The following is an 18,532-nucleotide window of genomic DNA, read 5'->3' as shown; positions in this document are numbered from 1 at the left end:
CATAGGGATGAACTGTAATGAACTACAATTTATGTAACTAGTCCTCTCTTGATGAACATTAATGTCACCAGTTTTTTTCTTTTACATAAAATGCTTTAGCAAGAATTATTTTATGTAATATTTTGGAGTAAACTTGCTGCTTTGTAAGTAATAGTGAGCTTGTACCTGTAGGGTACCATCTTAGCAGCATAAAGTAGCTGAAAGAGAGTGAGCATTAAAAAAAGATACTGCCACATATATACAATGGAATATTACTCAGCCATAAAAAGAAATGAAATGGAGGTACTTGTAATGAGGTGGATGGAGTTAGAGTCTGTCATACAGAATGAAGTAAGTCAGAAAGAGAAAAACAAATACAGTATGCTAACACATATATATGGAATCTAAGGAAAAAAAAAAAAAAAAAGGCCATGAAGAACCTAGTGGCAAGACGGGAATAAAGACACAGACCTACTAGAGAATGGCTTGAGGATATGGGGAGGGGGTGGGGTGAGATGTGACAGGGTAAGAGAGTGTCATGGACATATATACACTACCAAATGTAAAATAGATAGCTAGTGGGAAGCAGCCGCATAGCACAGGGAGATCAGCTCAGTGCTTTGTGACCACCTAGAGGGGTGGGATGGGGAGGGTGGGAGGGAGGGAGATGCACGAGGGAAGAGAAATGGGAACATATTGTATATGTATAACTGATTCACTTTGTTATAAAGCAGAAGCTAACACACCATTGTAAGGCAATTATACTTCAATAAAGATGTTTAAAAAAAAAAAAAGATACTGCCAAATTGCTGTCTAAAAGAGGAACTACTTTTAAGGTCGACAATGGCCTTCTGATAAGTCTTCATACCCCTGGCGAAGGTGGACACAGCGTGACTCTGCCGGGCTGGAGCACGACCTCTTTCCACCCTATTTGATTTCCTGTTTGGAATGGGCCTTTCTCTTCCTGCTGTGGCAGTCCCTTCTGCTTCCTCTGGGTCCAGTTTCCCCTTCAGGGTTATGCCCCCAGATTTTTGCTGTGATATATATTATTCTGGGCTGGGGGAGGGTGAGCCCCATAGTTAGAAGCTGACTGCTCAGACCCTTGCCCCCAGCTGATGGTATCATAGTTCTCCTGGGTAACTGGGAAAAGGACCCTAGTGTTTTGCACAGCCTGTTTCTTTTTCTTTTTCTTTTTAAAAAAAATTTTATGGGAGTATAGTTGCTTTACAATGTTGTGTTAGTTTCTACTGTACAGCAAAGTGAATCAGCTATACATATACACATATCCCCTCTTTTTTGGACTTCCTTCCCACTTAGGTCACCACAGAGCACTGAGTAGAGTTCCCTGTGCTATACAGCAGGTTCTCATTAGTTATCTGTTTTATACATAGTATCAGTAGTGTATATATGTCAATCCCAATCTCCCAATTCATCCCACCCCCTCCCCCTTGGTATCCATACGTTTGTTCTCTACGTCTGTGTCTCTATTTCTGCTTTGTAAATAAGATTGTCTATACCAATTTTTTCAGATTCCAAATATGTGTTAATATACGATATTTGTTTTTCTCTTTCTGACTGACTTCACTCTGTATGACAGTCTCTAGGTCCATACACGTCTACAAATGACCCAATTTCGTTCCTTTTTATGGCTGTGTGATAGTCCATTGTATATATATGTACCACATCTTCTTTATCCATTCCTCTGTTGATGGACATTTAGGTTGTTTCCATGTCCTGGCTATTGTAAATAGTACTGCAGTGAACACTGGGGTGCATGTGTCTTTTTGAATTATGGTTTTCTCTGGGTATATGCCCAGTTGTGGGATTGCTGGGTCGTATGGTAATTCTATTTTTAGCTTTTTAAGGAAGCTCCATACTGTTTGCCACAATGGCTGTATCAATTTACATTCCCACCAACAGTGAAAGAAGGTTCCTTTTTCTCCACACCCTCTCCAGCATTTATTGTTTGTAGATTTTGTGGTGATGGCCATTCTGACCAGTGTGAGGTGATATCTCATTGTAGTTTTGATTTGCATTTCTCTAATAATTAGTGATGTTGAGCATCTTTTCATGTGCCTCTTGGCCATCTGTATGTATTCTCTGGAGAAATGTCTATTTGGATCTTATGCCCATTTTTTGATTGGGTTGCTTGTTTTTTTGATATTGAACTGCATGAGCTGTTTGTATATGTTTGGAGATTAATCCTTTGTCGCTTGCTTCGTTTGCAAATATTTTCTCCCATTCTGAAGGTTGTCTTTTCATCTTGTTTATGGTTTCCTTTGCTGTGCAAAAGCTTTTAAGTTTCATTAGGTCCCATTTGTTTATTTTTGTTTTTATTCTCATTACTCTAGGAGGTGGGTCAAAAAAGATCTTGCTGCAATTTATGTCAAAGAGTGTTCTGCCTGTGTTCTCCTCTAAGAGTTTTACAATGTCTGGCCTTCCATTTAGGTCTTTAATCCATTTTGAGTTTATTTTTGTGTGTGGTGTTAGGGAGTGTTCTAATTTCATTCTTTTACATGTAGCTGTCCAGTTTTCCCAGCACCACTTATTGAAGAGGCTGTCTTTGCTCCATTGTATATTCTGTCCTCCTTTGTCGTAAATTAGGCGACCATATGTGTGTGGGTTTATCTCTGGACTTTCTATCCTGTTCCATTGATCTATATTTTTGTTTTTGTGCCAGTACCATATTGTCTTGATTACTGTAGCTTTGTAGTATAGTCTGAAGTCAGGGAGCCTGATTCTTCCAGCTCCGTTTTTCTTTCTCAAGATTGCTTTGGCTATTTGGAGTCTTTTGTATTTCCATACAAATTATACAATTTTTTGTTCTAGTTCTGTGAAAAATGCCATTGGTAATTTGATAGGGATTGCATTGAATCTGTAGATTACTTTGGGTGGTGTAGTCATTTTCACAGTATTGATTCTTCCAATCCAAGAGCATGGTATATCTCGCCGTCTGTTTGTGTTGTCTTTGGTTTCTTTCATCAGTATCTTATAGTTTTCTGCATACAGGTCTTTTGTCTCTCTAGGTAGGTTTATTCCTAGGTATTTTAGGCTTTTTGTTGCAATGGTAAATGGGATTGTTTCCTTAATTTGTCTTTCTGATCTTTTGTTGTTAGTGTATAAGAATGCAGGAGATATCTGTGTATTAATTTTGTATCCTGCGACTTCTTATATCTCACTGTTATTGTTTCCAGGGACTGCTTAATATTTAACTTCAGAGGCTTGGGCCCAGGTTTATGGGGACTTTGTTGTTTGGTAATTGGATGGCCATGCACTGGACCATCAGCAGAGCTGGTTGGGAGGGATATTAATGGGACCCTGTTAATGAAATGGCAATTAAAATTCTTTGGACATTTTGTTCACATCAGTCTGCCAAAGCTGAGCTGAAACCCTCCAGCCATGGGATGGAAAAGCCATCGAATTTCACGTGTTTGTGGAGAGAAGTGGCCTGTTTTTCGATTGATGGAGTCATTTGAGACCATGGAATGAAGTAATTAAACTAAGGGCAGCAAAAAACTTTGACAAAGCATTTTAAAACACACGAACCTCTGACTCATTGAGGGTCATCTTGTGAAATTGCTGCCTCCAACTTGGCATCATAAAGTAATAATGGTGGTGATGATCATGGTGGAAGTTTCTACCATTTCTGAACACTTGCAAGGTGCCAGGCATGGTGCTACACACTTCATAACTATAAGAGGCCACATAACTATCAGAAGTAGTTATTACTTTCCCAACTTATAGATGAAGAAATGGAAACCCCAGAGAAGTTTAGTAACTTACTTCAGATCACATAGTTTGTGAGTGGCAATGCCAAGATTCATGATGAGGCTGTCTGTCTCCAGGGCCTGTGCTCTGAGCCCACTGTTTATTTTCACATCTTCCCAGGCCAGTTCAGCCTCTCTGTCCATGGCAGTTGCCTCATTCCTACCTCTGCTTCTACCTTGAAGGTGGCAAGTGAAGCATTAGTGCAGACACAGGTATTTTTTGTTGTTAGTTGTTCTCCTTGTTGGGATTTTAGGAAACTTCCCTGTTCCTTCCATACTCTGGAGAACAGGGAACTTTGTTGTTGAATCAGTAGCACTGATAACTGGGTAGTTTTGATATAGCCCTTTGCTCTGTGTGTGTGATAGAGAGAAAGGGGAAGTACAACATATATACTTCTGGAATTAGGTCGACAAGGAAAGAGAGCTTGTATCCCACCATCCCAGGGAGAGTGGAGTCAGTGAAATTTAGAGTCTGAGGGCTGGTGGTCGTGACCCCTTGCGGGAAGACGTCAAGGTAGATCTGTGTTACTTCTCTGTGGGAGCTGAGCCTTCTCCCTGGAGCAAGGAAACTGTGGGCCCTGAAAGCCAAATATTGATTAAAGAAAGCTTACCTCTGCCCTCCCAAAATAGGGTAATGGAGAGAGAAATTTAAATTAGCTGTTTTCTTTTTTTACCCTGCTAAAATGTTTTGATTCTGTTTGTGTGTCCACCTGTGTCAGCCGTTCTTTCCTGGGGGCATGATCAGTGGTTCCATTCAGAGACACTCATACCTTTTTTGCTGGGTCCACTGGCCCTGGAATAACTGGGTTCATTTCGTCTCTGCAGGTCAAAGAAGTCGTAGATGGGTTATTGTCTGGGCTTGTAGTTTAGATGAACCTGATCAAAGGCTTAGGTTTATTTCATCCCATCAAGAGGGAGGAATGGACTTGGGACTTGCTTGAGAGGTTGCCTGAGCCCTAGGCAGTCCTGAAGAATGGACAAGGAAGCACAGTAATTTCAGAGCTCAATATCTGCAGACATTGTCCTGGACACTGAGGATTCACATTCACACAGACAGACTCAAATAAGACAGACCCTGCGCTCATGGGGCTCATAGTCCCAGTATGAGAGGAAGACCTCAGGTGGTAAGACAGGTTGACTAGCAGTATGAAAATTTTAATTTCCTATTTGAGTGGCTTTGGGAACACAGAAGAATATCACGTCATCTAGCCTGGAAGACAGGTGGATTAGAGAAAGATTTCAATCCAAGGGTTGGGTCTGAGATTTGAATCCAGGTCTGATGCCAAAATGTTTAGAACACTACTACTCTAAGATTTTTTTTTAAAGAAACATCTTTAGATTCCTGTTTCTTTCTCTCTCTGCAGTATCCCTAAGAGGGATTCTTAGGGTGCTCTGATGTCTATATTGAATTTTACCAAAATGGCCTGCTCAGGACAAGTTTTTATTATCTTGAAGACTATAATACATATCAGAATGTTTGTTATTATATTCAGACAGCCTTAATTTCAAAACCTGGCTCTACCACTTTACTACCGTATGATACTAAGCTCATAACTTAGGCTTTCCAAGCCTCCATTTCTCCATCTGTAAAATGGAGATATTGATATTCACTTCAGCTGGGCTTTTGGAAGATATAAGTGACATAATATATGTAAAATACCTAGTACAGTGTTAGCTGTTTTTAGGAAAAGCCATTAACTTTCTCCAGGCCTGCTTCCTTGAAAAGACCCAATTATGCCCCCTTTCCTAGGAATGTGCCACCCAATTTCCTCATCCTTTCAACATTGGGAAGATATGTGTGTGTTGCTTGCCGGGGAAAGGATTTGCAGTTGTCTGGTGCCCTTCCCCTTCTCCAAAATTTCTCATCCAAATGGACAGGAACAGATCCATTAATGTTTCATTAATCAAAACTTGGATTTTTTTTTTTTTTTTTTGGAGAAGGAAGGCTTTATTATTATTTGCAGCAAGTAGGGAGAACCCTGGAGATCTTTCCCAAAGCAGTGTTTCCAAAACTTGGATTTTTAAAATATTTATAATAATAATTTTTATTTGAGTACAGAGGGGAAATAAAGAGCCATCTTTTAATCCTGAAATTCTAGACTTACATATTTGTGATCAAACAGTATCTATAAATTTGTATTCTGCATTTTCTCTTAATGTTATGATTTTTTGTTATTATTATAATCTCTTAAATCATGTTTTCCCTCTTTATATTCCATAAGCAAAAAATTAGTCAAATGAAGAGAAAAATTAAATACCTAATAACTTAAACAACTCACTATTTCTATTCCAAAACTTGGATCCTAAACAGTATTTGCTACTTATAGTAAAGCCTGGTTAATTGGGACTCTCAGTCAGAATGGTTAATTAATTGACTTTTTTTTTTTTTTTCCTGTTTACACTCCTCCCTAAAGGAAAAAAAAGCAAAAAGACAAGAAAAGTTAGAGTTTATTTTGGAGAGTCCCCCTTCAAGGGACTAGCCCATGGTTAAAAGATACTACGCCCCTGCATATTTCACCCATCCCCTAAGACTGAGCCTTGCCTGCCTCTCTTGTATCTCTGGGAGCCTGGCACAGGATGCTGTATACATATTTGTTAGATGAATGAAGACACAGCCTAGCCTCTAGCTAGACTGAGCTATTGCTGTTCTCTAGTCATGCTCTGAATTTGCCTGCTTTTGTTTAACTTGGAGTGCCTCTCCCAGTCATGGCCCTGTGGACTTTGGGTTGAAGTTGCTGGTGCCTTGTTTTACCCTTTTGTAAGCCAGTGGCCTCCTTGTAGACATCGGCTCTGCTTTCTTCATTTTTGAAGAAACACTGTATTTGGCACATCATGTATGAACAGTTATTGAGCACTTACAGTGGTCTCAGGAAATGTGAGTTACATATATTTGCTTATCTAATGCCCATAACACCTCTATGAGATAGGTGCTATTATTTGCTCTATTTAATAGATGAGAATACTGAAGCCTTCAGTATTCTCATCTGAAGAAATTGAGTAACTTATATCACTAGAAAGTTTGTGGAACTCAGTGGAATAAAGTGGGTCTCTTAAGACCTTTGAGGTCCACAGCCTTGCCTGCAGGACCTGCAGTCTCAAAGGATGACTCTGATGCTGTGGAAACGCTTCTCTGTTGGAGATCAGTGCTGCCCGCAGAACTGGACTTCGTGACTCAGGAACATGGGCGCATAATGTTCCTCCTTCATTTCTAAAGAGTTTCCTATAGATCTCAAAATGGGCTAATACATAGTATCGTTTTTGAACTTCAGAACAACCTGGAGACTGAGGTCAGGCATTACCATCCCATTTTATGATTCATGAAGCCAAGGCCTGGGAAGAAGTGACGGTAAGAGGTGGAGCTGGGACTGGAACCCAGGTCTTCTGATTGTTAGCCACAGTTTGTCACTACATTGTCCCTTAATACATTCACAGCAAAGCAAAACAAATTAAAAAAAACTCCAAACAAACAAACAAGTGTTAAAGGTAGAAGCTGATTCTCAGGGCGGTATCTTCTGGTAGCATAGTGGGTTCTTTCCAGGAAGAGGCTGGGAAGAGCGCTGACTTGAGTACGAAGTCTTCTGGGGAACTCCTGTTTCCCAGGAAATTGAGTTAGCCAGAGCATCCTGTTCCTGTGTTTTCTATCCTGTTGTGTCTTGAGTGTTGCTAACAGAAAGGGAGCTCTGGTCCCCAGACTCTGGGCCCTGTGTCCTCAGACCAAAGGGGGAAGGGAAGGAGTTTCTGTCTGGGCCCCCTTCTTTGTGTCCTCCTGCTCATGCCTCGCAAATCTCCTGGATCTCGGGGTGCCAGCCCTGGGTGAGAAGCTCCTGCCCAATACCTCCCTTGTTGCCTCCTCCCCACCAGATGCTCCCTCCTGGGAGGATTTCTGAAGGTTTTCAGTGGGAGGTTCTTGATGGGCAAATAAGCAGCTGACTTCAGAGAGAAGGGACCCAGATTCATATCCTGCAGTGCCCCAGAGTGTGAAAGATGGGGAGGTGTGGGGGGCTGACTACTTCCTGCCTTGGTTTATCTTTGACGACTTCTGGTTTGTTCACCAAGTCACCTAGGATACACATCACTGCACTTCTATTTTCCTCCTTTTCAAAACCCAAGCTCATCTACTTTTGGCTTTCTGAGCTCTGAGGAAGAATTCCTTACAGCTCAGAATTTTACTTTCTCACCTCCTCCTGTTCTTTTCACTCCTCCAAATGTTAGGTTTTTCAGTCAACCAAAGATAAAGGTGGGAAGACCAGGTATGGCTCTGGGCCACAGGGATGTAGGCACTGGTTTGCCTGACTCACCTGCTGAGCTCAGCCGAGGCTGGTCCACAGAGCCTCCCTGTCCTATACTTTGTCAGTTTTCTCTCTGCTGTTTCTTGGGTGTTGCCAACACATTGGGAGACTCTGGTCCAAAGACTTCTTGGGCTAGAAAGAGTGTATAGGGAGAATCCTGTTACTTTCCAAGCCTCCGGGCCAAGAATGAATTCCCATTGTCCAAAGAAAATTGTTCACTTGCTTGTATTTAAAAATCTTTAGGAATGGACACTTTAAAAATAACTATCTAGTCTTAAATATTCCCATAGTTAGGGAGGTGCTTTGAATGTCATACTTAAAATCTATGCTTTAACTAAAGGCTTTTTTCTGTTGACATATAGAGAAGTAAGACCAGCTTCTTACGTTTTGACGGCTGCTTCCATTTGTAAAAGATCTGAACTTTTAAATTTGTCTTGTCCTGTACAAGCATCCCTGAGCCTCAGGATGGGTGAGCTTTAATTGTGGCTTCAGTTATATCCTTAGGCTGGTGGGGAGCAAGTGGGGAGCCCTTTTTGTCCAGTGAAAGATGGAAAAGATTATTTATAACTCAGTCATTGAGAGTAAAGTATTAACATTCAGGAAATCTGGATGAAAGGCATACGGGAATTCTTTGGATCTGAAATTCTTACAACATAAAAAGTTAAAAATGATTTTTGCAAGAAATTACTTAAACCTTAAGTTCTTCGTTTGTTTGGTTTTTAAGAAGTTGATGAGTGTGATTAGCATGCTCTGATTTTCCTTTTCATTGTGCAGCTGCGGCAGAGTTGATGTTTCAGCAGCCTCCCAGGCATGGAGGGACTCAGGATCTCACTCCAGGGGCCAGCCAGGCCAAGTGGGGGGTAGGGAGCTTCTGGAATTATCCAAGAAGCTCTCAGGGCAGAGCGGGGCCACCACAGAAGGAAGGGGAGAGGTCTGGAGGGCAAGGAGCACAGATGCTCCTGGGGCGATGGTGCAGGGTTGTGAGAACCGAGGAAGGAGCAAGGTCTGGGGCAAATGACAAAGGACGCTGTGACCTCCAGAGTCTGCTACACCAGGAATTGTCAGCCCTTGGGCTGGTTCACCTTCAAGGCGCTTGCAAAACACGTTCTCAGTTCCTCTCTCACCAGAGCATGGGAGGGAGTGAGACGTGGTTTTTACCTCCACTGTACAGATGGGGATAATGAGACCCAGGGAGGTGATGCCATTGGCTCAAAGACACAACTCATAAATGGCAAAGCCGGGACTTGAATCTAGGTCCTTCTTTCTGAAGTGCATGCTCTTTCACTGGCAAATGCCTCTGTAATAGCCGGATGGCGGCCTGGGCGAATGTCAGGGTAGGAATTGTCCTTGGCATTTCCCTTGTGTGGTCCTCGGGCCTGTGAGTTTTATCTTGTTCTAGTTGTCCCCGAACTCCCCTCCGTCTTATAGCCTCTATAGGCTCAGCCGCTGTGGACTGTTCCCAGTGGTGGTGGTGCCAGCTGTGTTGGTGCCACACCTGGACAAAAGCTTAGTTGAGCCTTCTTGTGAACCAGATTCTCACTATAGCAGGCTTGACTTGGGCAAGATGGGATGAACCCTTCTGCCAGCCTTCTAATGTTGACTTCCTACCAGAACCCCAGAGACTTTGAGCGACACAGCAGTCCTGACCCACTTTTGTTTGGCTGAGCTGCAGGGGGCACCGTCTGCAACTCTGCCAGCCTGTGCCTTGAGGGGAAATGAGCTCAATTAAGTAGGCAGGCCCCTGTGAGGCTTCTCTGCAACACCATTATTAATCTCATGGAGCATGGAAAAAATATAACCTTGCATCTCTCTGCCCCATTTTCCTCTGTGATGATGTTCAGGACAGAGGGTCACACAGGGGGATGCCTTTGCTGCTGAATTAAGAGGCTGGTTTCCCTCCAGCCAGGATGTCTGCCTTTCTCTCTGCCTCCTGCCTCCCCCAGAGCTCCCAGGACTCTGCTCTGAATCCCACAGATTGTCATGGCCTTGGTTCATGGAAGGGCAGGAGTGTGTTATAACTTTGTTTTCTGAACTTCTGCTTTTTTTGGAACAGAGCAGCACTTTCCAGAGGTGATGCTGGGGGAAGAATTTCTTAGCCTAAGTCTGGACCAGGTGTGCAGCTTGATATCCAGTGACAAGCTGACCGTTTCTTCAGAAGAGAAGGTATGACGTGGCCCTTCTTTGAAACAGGAGCCTCTCTCGTGAGGTGGTCATGGGAAGGACTTGTGGTTCAATGAGACCTTTTCTCTTTTTCAAATAAAAAAAAAGATCTTAATTTTTTGTCCCTTTTTTTTAAAAAAAAGGCTTTCTGGCCCACGACCACTACATTCACTTTATGGACCCTTTAAAGAAGGAGCAATGGTGATGATGATGATGGCGACAAAGCTGCCTCCATTTCTTAAACGTTTATAGTTTGCCAAACCCTGTGCTAAGTTCACTCAGCCTTCACCTCAGCCCTGTGAAGCAGGCATCGCCGTTGTCCTCACGTTACAGATGAGGAAACAGACTCAGAGGATTTAATTAGCTTGTTCAAGGTCACTCAGCTGGTTTACATGTCACCTGGTCTTAACCACAGTCCCACACGGCCTCTTGTGAGTATCACTGAGCATTTAAGCCAGAGCAGACCTTTGGGGAACATCTACTCCAATAGGGAATTGGAATTTTTACTGATGAGGAAACCGAGCCCCAGAGAGAGGATAGAAACTGCTGAAGGTCACACACAGTTTTTCGGTGGCCAAGCCAGGACTAGAACCCAGGTCTCCTGACCCCAGTCCCCTGACTCACTGACCGCACACCTCTTCCTCTGTGCTAGAAGCTTGACTTCTGCCCCTGCTTTAGCTGACCTGTGACTGCTGATCTATCCTACTTCCCGGCCTTCCTTATCTCTGACCCTCTGCTAGGAATATTCTCTACTTCCCTCTTCATCTGGTTGAATTCCCAAACGGTTCAGATTTTTCTTCTACCAGGAAGAATTTCTTTACTCCAGGCGATTCAGTCTACTATACTGGAAATAACATACGCTTCCATGTTGGCCACTGGGGTCCAAATCTCATCTTTAGTATTTACAAATCAGTTATGTGACCTTGGGCAAGATATTTTGCTTTTCCATCTATTTCCTCATTTGTAAAGTGTGGGTAGTAATAGAACATGTTCCACAGGGTGGTTGCGGGGATTGAATGGGATAAGGCATATACAATGCCTAGTATAGTACCTGCTACCTAGTGGGTGCCTAGTCAGTGTTAGCTGAATTGATTATTGACTGTGCTTCTGGAATTAATCCCTTTTTCCTCTGGGATAACACTTAACCTTGTTCTGCTTTATATTGTAGTTAGTTCTGAGCTGGTCTTACCTCTTCTACTCACTTGTGAGTTCCCTGATGGTAGGGACCACACCTTACTCACCTCTGCATCCTCAGAGATGCTCAGTAAATGTTTCTTGAATTGTCCTAGTCCAATCTTAGCATCCAAGCTTGAGGCCCTTTCCTGAGGGAATATTCAAGGAAAAGCCCTTGAGAAGGATTTTATGTTGTAGATGAGACTGCATCCAAAGGTACATGTCCAGAGAATGGGTGTGAAATTCACAAGCCCCTGCCTGTTGTCCTGCAGAAGTTTCATCAAGAAGAAGAGCAGTTGTCAGTTGGAACTATGGGCTGTCCTGAGACTTCAGGGAGATCCCCAGAAGGTGACTGGCACAAGCTGGACCCTCCCGTAGGCTTAGGGAGGTCTCTGCTTCCATTAGCTGATGTGAAACAGCACCTCCAGGGGAAAGAATGCTTCTGACCAGGCCACAGGCCCCTTCCTGCCCCAGCCTCAGAAATGGAGAGGCTTTCCTCGCTTCTTGCTAAGCTTGTGTACTTTCTTCTCTGGACTGTGCTACCAAATTGGCACAATTTGAAGGAATGAACCAGTCAATTGGCTCTGTGTATGTTGGGCTGTTGGCCAGTTTAGGGTCTGCTTGATCATGTCCTCAAGTGTAGTTTGAGAAAATGGAAGCAGGCACATAAGTAGCAGGAGTTGAATCAACTTAGGGTGTTGGATTGAGAGGGAGACCCTTCTATCTTAAATTCATCCTGGCCCATCCTTCCCTGAGATCATAGTAAGTTTTAGGTGAGGGCTTATCTATGCGTGCTGTGCCAGGACAGGGGTGGAGGTGGGTTGTTAGTAGGGAGAGGCATTATAGTGCCCTGGAAACCACTTGGGTTTTGGACTTGGGCAGAACTGGTTCCACACTCAGCTTGATGCTTACTGACTGTATGATCTTGAGAAGTCACTGGTTTCTTTGAACCATAATTTACTTACATGTAAAACTGAAATACTACGAGTGCCTCCCTTATAGAGTTGTCACGAGGATTAGAGATAATGGGTGAAAAAAAATCAAATACGGTGTTTGATAGATGCTCAATAAATGGCAGCTATCATTGTAATTATCACAGTTCTCTATTTGGAGGTACCAGTGATAATGGTAATGGTATTGATTTGCCATTGGTCATGGTGAAACAAATCATGGTGTTAATTGCATCTTTCCAGAAACAAAGAAACATGACAATAGATGTACACTCTTAAAACTTGTCTATAGTGACTTTCATTTATTCATATGCTTACATATGGGTTCCTCTTTCTGTAGAATCAGTTTGGAGTGTAGGTATTTTTCACATTATTGATTGTGTATCATGTTTGGTTCTCAGAAGTTATGTGTAACTTCAGAGTTATGTGATGCTTTTCAGAAAGTATATTACTCATGATCTTGAACCCTTTGGGATGTTTAAGGTTAGCTATGTAATTTTGAGTCTTATTAATGAATAGTGGGGTTTGGCCTGCATTTTCTCTTTGGCAAAACCCATATATTTTTTTTCCCCTTAATTGCTCACATATTGCTGGAAGTTAAATAGCTGGAAGCTTTTGACAATTAGATGTTTGTCATTTGAACGCTAGCCCTTAAGGCTTTGAAAATTCTGTGATCTGTTCCAAGAGGTTTGGTGATTTCTACTCCCTTTAATTACATTGCGTGTGATAGGCATAATCGCTTGCATGCACAATAGCTTTTTCTTGCAATATAGTGAAGTTTTTTGAGTGTATTTGAAGTAGTATCAGGGATCTTCATTTAAGTTAAAATCCAACTGATTTAATGTTAACATTTGCAGAAAACTCAATTGCGTCGGCAGTCAAATGACCTGTATTTAGCGAAATCTACACTTGAACCGCAGTATCAGTTATATTATGACTTACTTCTCTACCAGCAGCCCACAGGTTTCTTTCAACATATATTATAAAATGCAGCCAGGTTTCAGATGCATCTTAAAACTATGCATATTAAAATAGAGGAAATGTGGTATCTTACTATTAATGATGATTTTAAGTGTCTGTGGCTGGGCCCAGGCAGCTTGCTTGTTGGAAGTTTGAAAGTATAGGTTCTGCAGCCAGAAGAACTGAATTCAATCCTGGCCCACTACTTTAACAAGCTGAGTGATTGATCTTGGGCCAGTTATTTATCTCCTACCAGAATGTATACACCATGTATAGTCAGGAATTTTGACTACCTTATGGTTGCTGCTAGAGTGGTGTCAGGTCCATGGTAGATACCAAAAAATATTTGTTGAAGGAATGAATAAAAGAACCTAAGTCTCAGTTTTCTCATCTGTGAAGGAGGGTAATGATAGTGTAGTATCTATCTTATAGAGCTGTTCTGAGGATGAAATGAGGTGATACATGTAACCATTGACTGGGGCCTTTCTCAAGGGGAAGCTCTTCCCGGGCCCCATATTGGTCTGGGTGGTTGGCGTGACCTGCGGCTCTGTGCCAGGCAGGAGCTGAGGGTGGTAGCTGTCTCTGTGTCACCAGCACCCCCAGCTCCACCTGGGCCTCTCCGAGGGCTCAGGTGCTGTTCTTCCTCCAAGAGCACTTGCTTTTGCCCACGACTCATCCCCTTCACTACGCTCAAGCTCCTTGAGGGCTGTGAGGGTACCTTAGCCATCTCTGTGTCACGCACAGTCCTGACACAGAGCCCTGGGAGGCACTAGGAGGTGCTCAGCAGACGTTCCCCGAGGGAATGAAGAGGCAGACTGGGGCCTGACTCTGCCTTGAGCCAGCTGATATTATGGGGATAATTTTAATATTTTTCCAGAGAATAAGGAGAAATGTGGGAACTAGAGGTCGGAGGGAGGCATGGATCTTTGCCATTTTTCCTCCATGTAGTTTTTGTTTAAAAATTCCTGTTATTTGAGAGAGGGCAAGTGGATGTGGTAGGAATCACAAAATCACTAGCTCTTTGGTTAGGACTTTCCTCCCCTCTCCCCTGCTCACCCCTGCCCAGTTAGAGGGAAAACACAGAGAAGCAAGCCCCTCCCAGGCACCTGATTCTTTCCTATGGGAGGTGTCGCAGGGTTAGAGCTAACCCTGTGAGCAGATAGCCTGTTTTTTGCATACCCTTTGCAGACCTGAAGTTCAGCTGTCACCATGGGCAGCCTCGTTGCCCCAGGGGCAGGGTAAGCAACCTTCCAGGACAAACACACTGCAAGGAGAAGAGATATGACTCCTGAGTTCTACTGCAGTTTTGCCACTGAGTTGCTGGTTATTGGACTTTTCGGAATCTTTGCTTTCCTAGCTGATAAATGTCTTTCTACTTCTCAAGAATTCCATGCCTTCTTATGAAACACTATTGAGGCCTCTCAGAGTAAGAACTAACGGGGAAATGGCCACATGTTAGATACAGGTCAGGAAGAAATTGGTTGAGTTTCTTCAAAAAATTAGATTAGTGCCAAGTATGTGTTATAGCGAGAAGAACAGGTTAGTTTCTCTCTGCATGATCACATTTTTATGTACTTATATCTCCTAAAACTCTCATCAGGGGACAAATTCTGATATTTTATCTCCTGGAAGGGATTGGACCTTGTCTCCTGGGATCATTCGTGTTGCAGGTTCTCCTGTCTGAATTCCTAGCCTCTCCCACCAGCACCAGTGGTCGGTCTGGGGTGTGGGCAGGAGCTCCTCAGCCAGTAGGCTGGGCTTTAGTGCTTGCTGCTGAGGCATCATCCAGCGCCCAAGGAAGTACATCCTGTGCTTAGGCCGAGCTGTTGGCAGCCCCGCCACACTCTGAGGTCAGCATTCGAGTTGCCACATCCTCAGCCTGCAGACAATGATGTGGCCTGGGCCCCTGAGTCAGTGTTACTCTTCTTACTGCTCTCCTTTGGAGAGCGCAGTTCAGTAAGTGCCTATGACGGGAGTACCACCACGCTAGGACCAAAAATCTATCTTGGCTGATCACTGTGACTATTTCACACATCGTTGAAAAAAAGCTCAGAGTAAGTGAGCTTGGAGTAAGCTCAGAGACATGAGCAAATACAAAGTGCACGGCTCAACTTTTTACAAAGTGCAACACCCACAAAGCCAGCATCCAGATGAAGAAACGGAGCTCCAGGCCTTCCTTCCAGTCACTGCCCACCATCCCGAGAAGCCAAACTACTATTCTGACTTCGCAGTAGATCAGTTTTGCCAGTTTTTGAACTTTGTATAAATGGAATCCTGGTGTGTGCATGCTTTTGTGCCTGACTTCTTTTACCCAGCATACTGTTTTGCATATCATTTCTAATGCTTACAACAGCTCTCAAGGCCATTTGGAGAGGAGGAGACCAAGGCTTATTGACAATAGACTGCTCTGTGATTTGAAGCTGACTGTGTCTGCCACCCAGGCCCCTGGTCTTTATTAATGAACCCCCACCCCGATGGAGAGACCCTTACTCATTACTATTCAAGAGCTTGTTGGGAGTTCCCTGGTGGCCTAGTGGTTAGGCCTCTGGGCTTTCACTGCCATGGCCCGGGTTGAATCCCTGGTTGGGATCCCGTGAGCTGTTGGACCTTTCCCCTTGCCAGTAAAGGGCTCTCCCCTTTACTCAGTGTGCAGGAACATCTGGCTTGGCTGCCTCAGTAACTTAGGGGGTGGGGTAGAAGGATCGGGTTCATCTGGTATTTTCTAGCCAAGGCTTGTGCTTATGTTGAAGGTGTGAGCCGAGGACTATGAAATCCAATTTCCTCCATCTCCTTTCCACATAGCAACCTTGTAGCACTCAAGAAATTGGTTCTGGAACATGAAGCAGTGAGGAAATGATGCTATTTCTTTGTCTAAAAGTGAAACCGTAAGTGTGCCGTGTGGGCAGCCAATTATTTCATCGTGGGGCCCATGAAAAGTATTTTCATCTGAGTAGACATCACCCTGTCCCATGATTGAGGCCACAGGGTCTCTGCTTAGATTTTACAGACCAGGGGTTGACACAGTTTTCCTTTAAAGGGCCAGATAGTAAGTATTTTAGGCTTTGTGGGCCACAGAGTCCCAATTCAGCTCTGCTGTTGAAGTGTGAAAGCAGCCGTAGATGATTTGTCATGAGTGAGTGTGGCTGTGTTCCAAGGAAATTTTATTTACAAAAACAGGTGCATGTGGCCTGTTGGCTGAGGTTTGCCAGCTGGGTAGCTGCTGAGAATAACGGGTAAGAGCCTGAGCGCTGGAGATGGGCTGGTGTGGGCCCAGCCCTGCTGCTTTCTGGCTCTGGACTAGGATGAGTCAGTCAATAAGGGGCAGGAGTGTCTACTCAGTGGCCGTCAGGAGAGTCCATGGTTACAGTGTCTCTGGGGAGTGTGGCGCAGGGCCTGGCACAGCACGGACATGCACTGCTGCTGCCGCTACCTGTTGCCCCTTTGCCTTGCCCAGTCCTTTGATGGCAGGGGCCGTTGGGAGCGATTTTAGGCACATAGGCTAGTCGGAAGTTTATTTGCTTATTTTCCAAGCATGACGTCTAAATGAAAAAAAATACGCGGCCTTCTCTAGCTGCTGAGAAGGTCACCGTTGCTGCCGAGTGCTGTGGCTTTCACAGCTGAGTAGGTAAACAGTGCAACTGAGTGGAACCAGTTAGACAAGTCAAGCCAAAAATAAAGATAAGGTTAAATATCAACGTCATTACACTCAGCCTGCTTTGCAGCTTTTATAACAAAGACTAAGCTGGTTGACAGCGAAGGGCGTGATCAGTAAATCCTACCTACTCAAGGCCTTGCAGTTCATTCTTTGTGAAAGCTTCCTCAACCGGTCACCCGCTCTGTGCCTGGCACTGTGCTCGGTGGCAGGAAGTGCAGGGGCAGAGCTGGTACACTTCTCACGCTGCAAGCGTTACAGTCCAGTAAAGGGAAGTGGAAGGAAGTGTGGGTAACCACAGTGCAGGGCAGAACGGGACCATGGCTGCCCACCTCCTAACCCAGCAAAAGCAAGGAGTCTCCAGCATCCTTTGGTCTGTGGCCTGGCTCTGCCCTCCCCACCAAGATACCAGCCTCTGCTTCCCCAATCCTGCTGTCTGTTCCAGCCTGCTTACATGCTTATTCTGAACTCATTTGTCCATTCATTCATTAAAACATATTTGAGTGTGTGTTATGCACCAGCAAGTAAGACAAGGTCCCTGTTCTCAGGGATCTTAAGGGCTACTTGAAGAAACACACAACTGTTTACAAAATAATGTGATAAGGGTGAGACACATAGCTCTGTGACAGTTAATAATTTTAAAAAATGAACTAGGCAGGGAGGATTTCCATGGTGTGTGTGTGTGTCTATGTTTGTACACATATAGGTTATTTTATATAGAAATGGTAGCAAACTATACATACATACTGCTCCTTCCCTTCTGTTCCATTCCACTCAGCTCTCTTCCCTTCCCTTCCCTTTCTGATGGATTCCTTCCTGATATCTTGTTCAATCTGAGTATGCTCAGCCTGACTTAAGTATATGTTTAGGGAATAGGGCCAAAGCATTATTAACATATCAATACACACAAAAATACAGTTAGGGTAAGAAAAATTGGAGGTTTTTTACCCACCCCGGGAGATATAGCTTTCAACTTTGAATTTTGAAATTGTAAATTTTGTTGTAGGATTGAGATCAAATCGAGAAATTAATTGAGAACAATCAACGTTATACCACGTGGGAGATAGCTGACATACTCAAAATATCCAAATCAAGCACTGAAAATCATTTACACCAGTTTGGTTGTGTTCTTTCCTTCTCCCTTCCACTTTTTATTTTGAAAAATTCCAAACCTATACTAAAGCTGGAAAGAATGAACATTCATATACTCTTTACCTAGATTCACCACTTGTTAACGTTGTGCTTCACTTGCTTTCTCTTTCTCTCTCTATTTAATCTTTTATTTTGCTGAACCATTTGACAGTAAATTGCAGACATCATGACACTTTACCCCTAAGTATTTTAGCTTGCACCTCCTAAGAACAAGGAAATTCCCTTTTCTAGTCATAAACCATTATCATACCAAAGAAATGTAACACTGATACAATAATATTTTCTAATATCTAGTCAGCATTCAAATTTCCTAACAGTCTCAGAAAAAGTCTTTCATGGTTGTTTCTTTTTAATCCATGATTCAAACAAGGATCATGCCTCCCGTTTAGTTCTCATGTCTCTAAATCCCCTTAATCTAGAACTATCTCCCTGCCTTTTTTTTTTTTTTCA

The 18,532-nt window shown here is 43.4% G+C and overlaps 1 protein-coding gene across 6 annotated transcripts in view; it reads left to right on the top strand.

The window, feature by feature from the left end:
* The window catches only part of KLHL3 (kelch like family member 3), a 116,917-nt gene that overhangs the window by 56,288 nt on the left and 42,097 nt on the right, over nt 1-18,532 (top strand). For all 6 annotated transcript variants that reach the window (XM_082379656.1, XM_082379655.1, XM_082379659.1 and 3 more), the window contains one exon: nt 10,089-10,198. In XM_082379656.1, coding sequence (XP_082235782.1) covers nt 10,089-10,198 — 110 coding nt within the window. The remainder of the gene's footprint in view (nt 1-10,088; nt 10,199-18,532) is intronic.

The sequence above is a fragment of the Balaenoptera borealis genome (genome assembly GCF_965194805.1).
Source record: "Balaenoptera borealis genome assembly, chromosome: 2".
NCBI classification, from domain to species: domain Eukaryota; kingdom Metazoa; phylum Chordata; class Mammalia; order Artiodactyla; family Balaenopteridae; genus Balaenoptera; species Balaenoptera borealis.
This window is presented reverse-complemented; position numbering and strand designations above follow the sequence as displayed.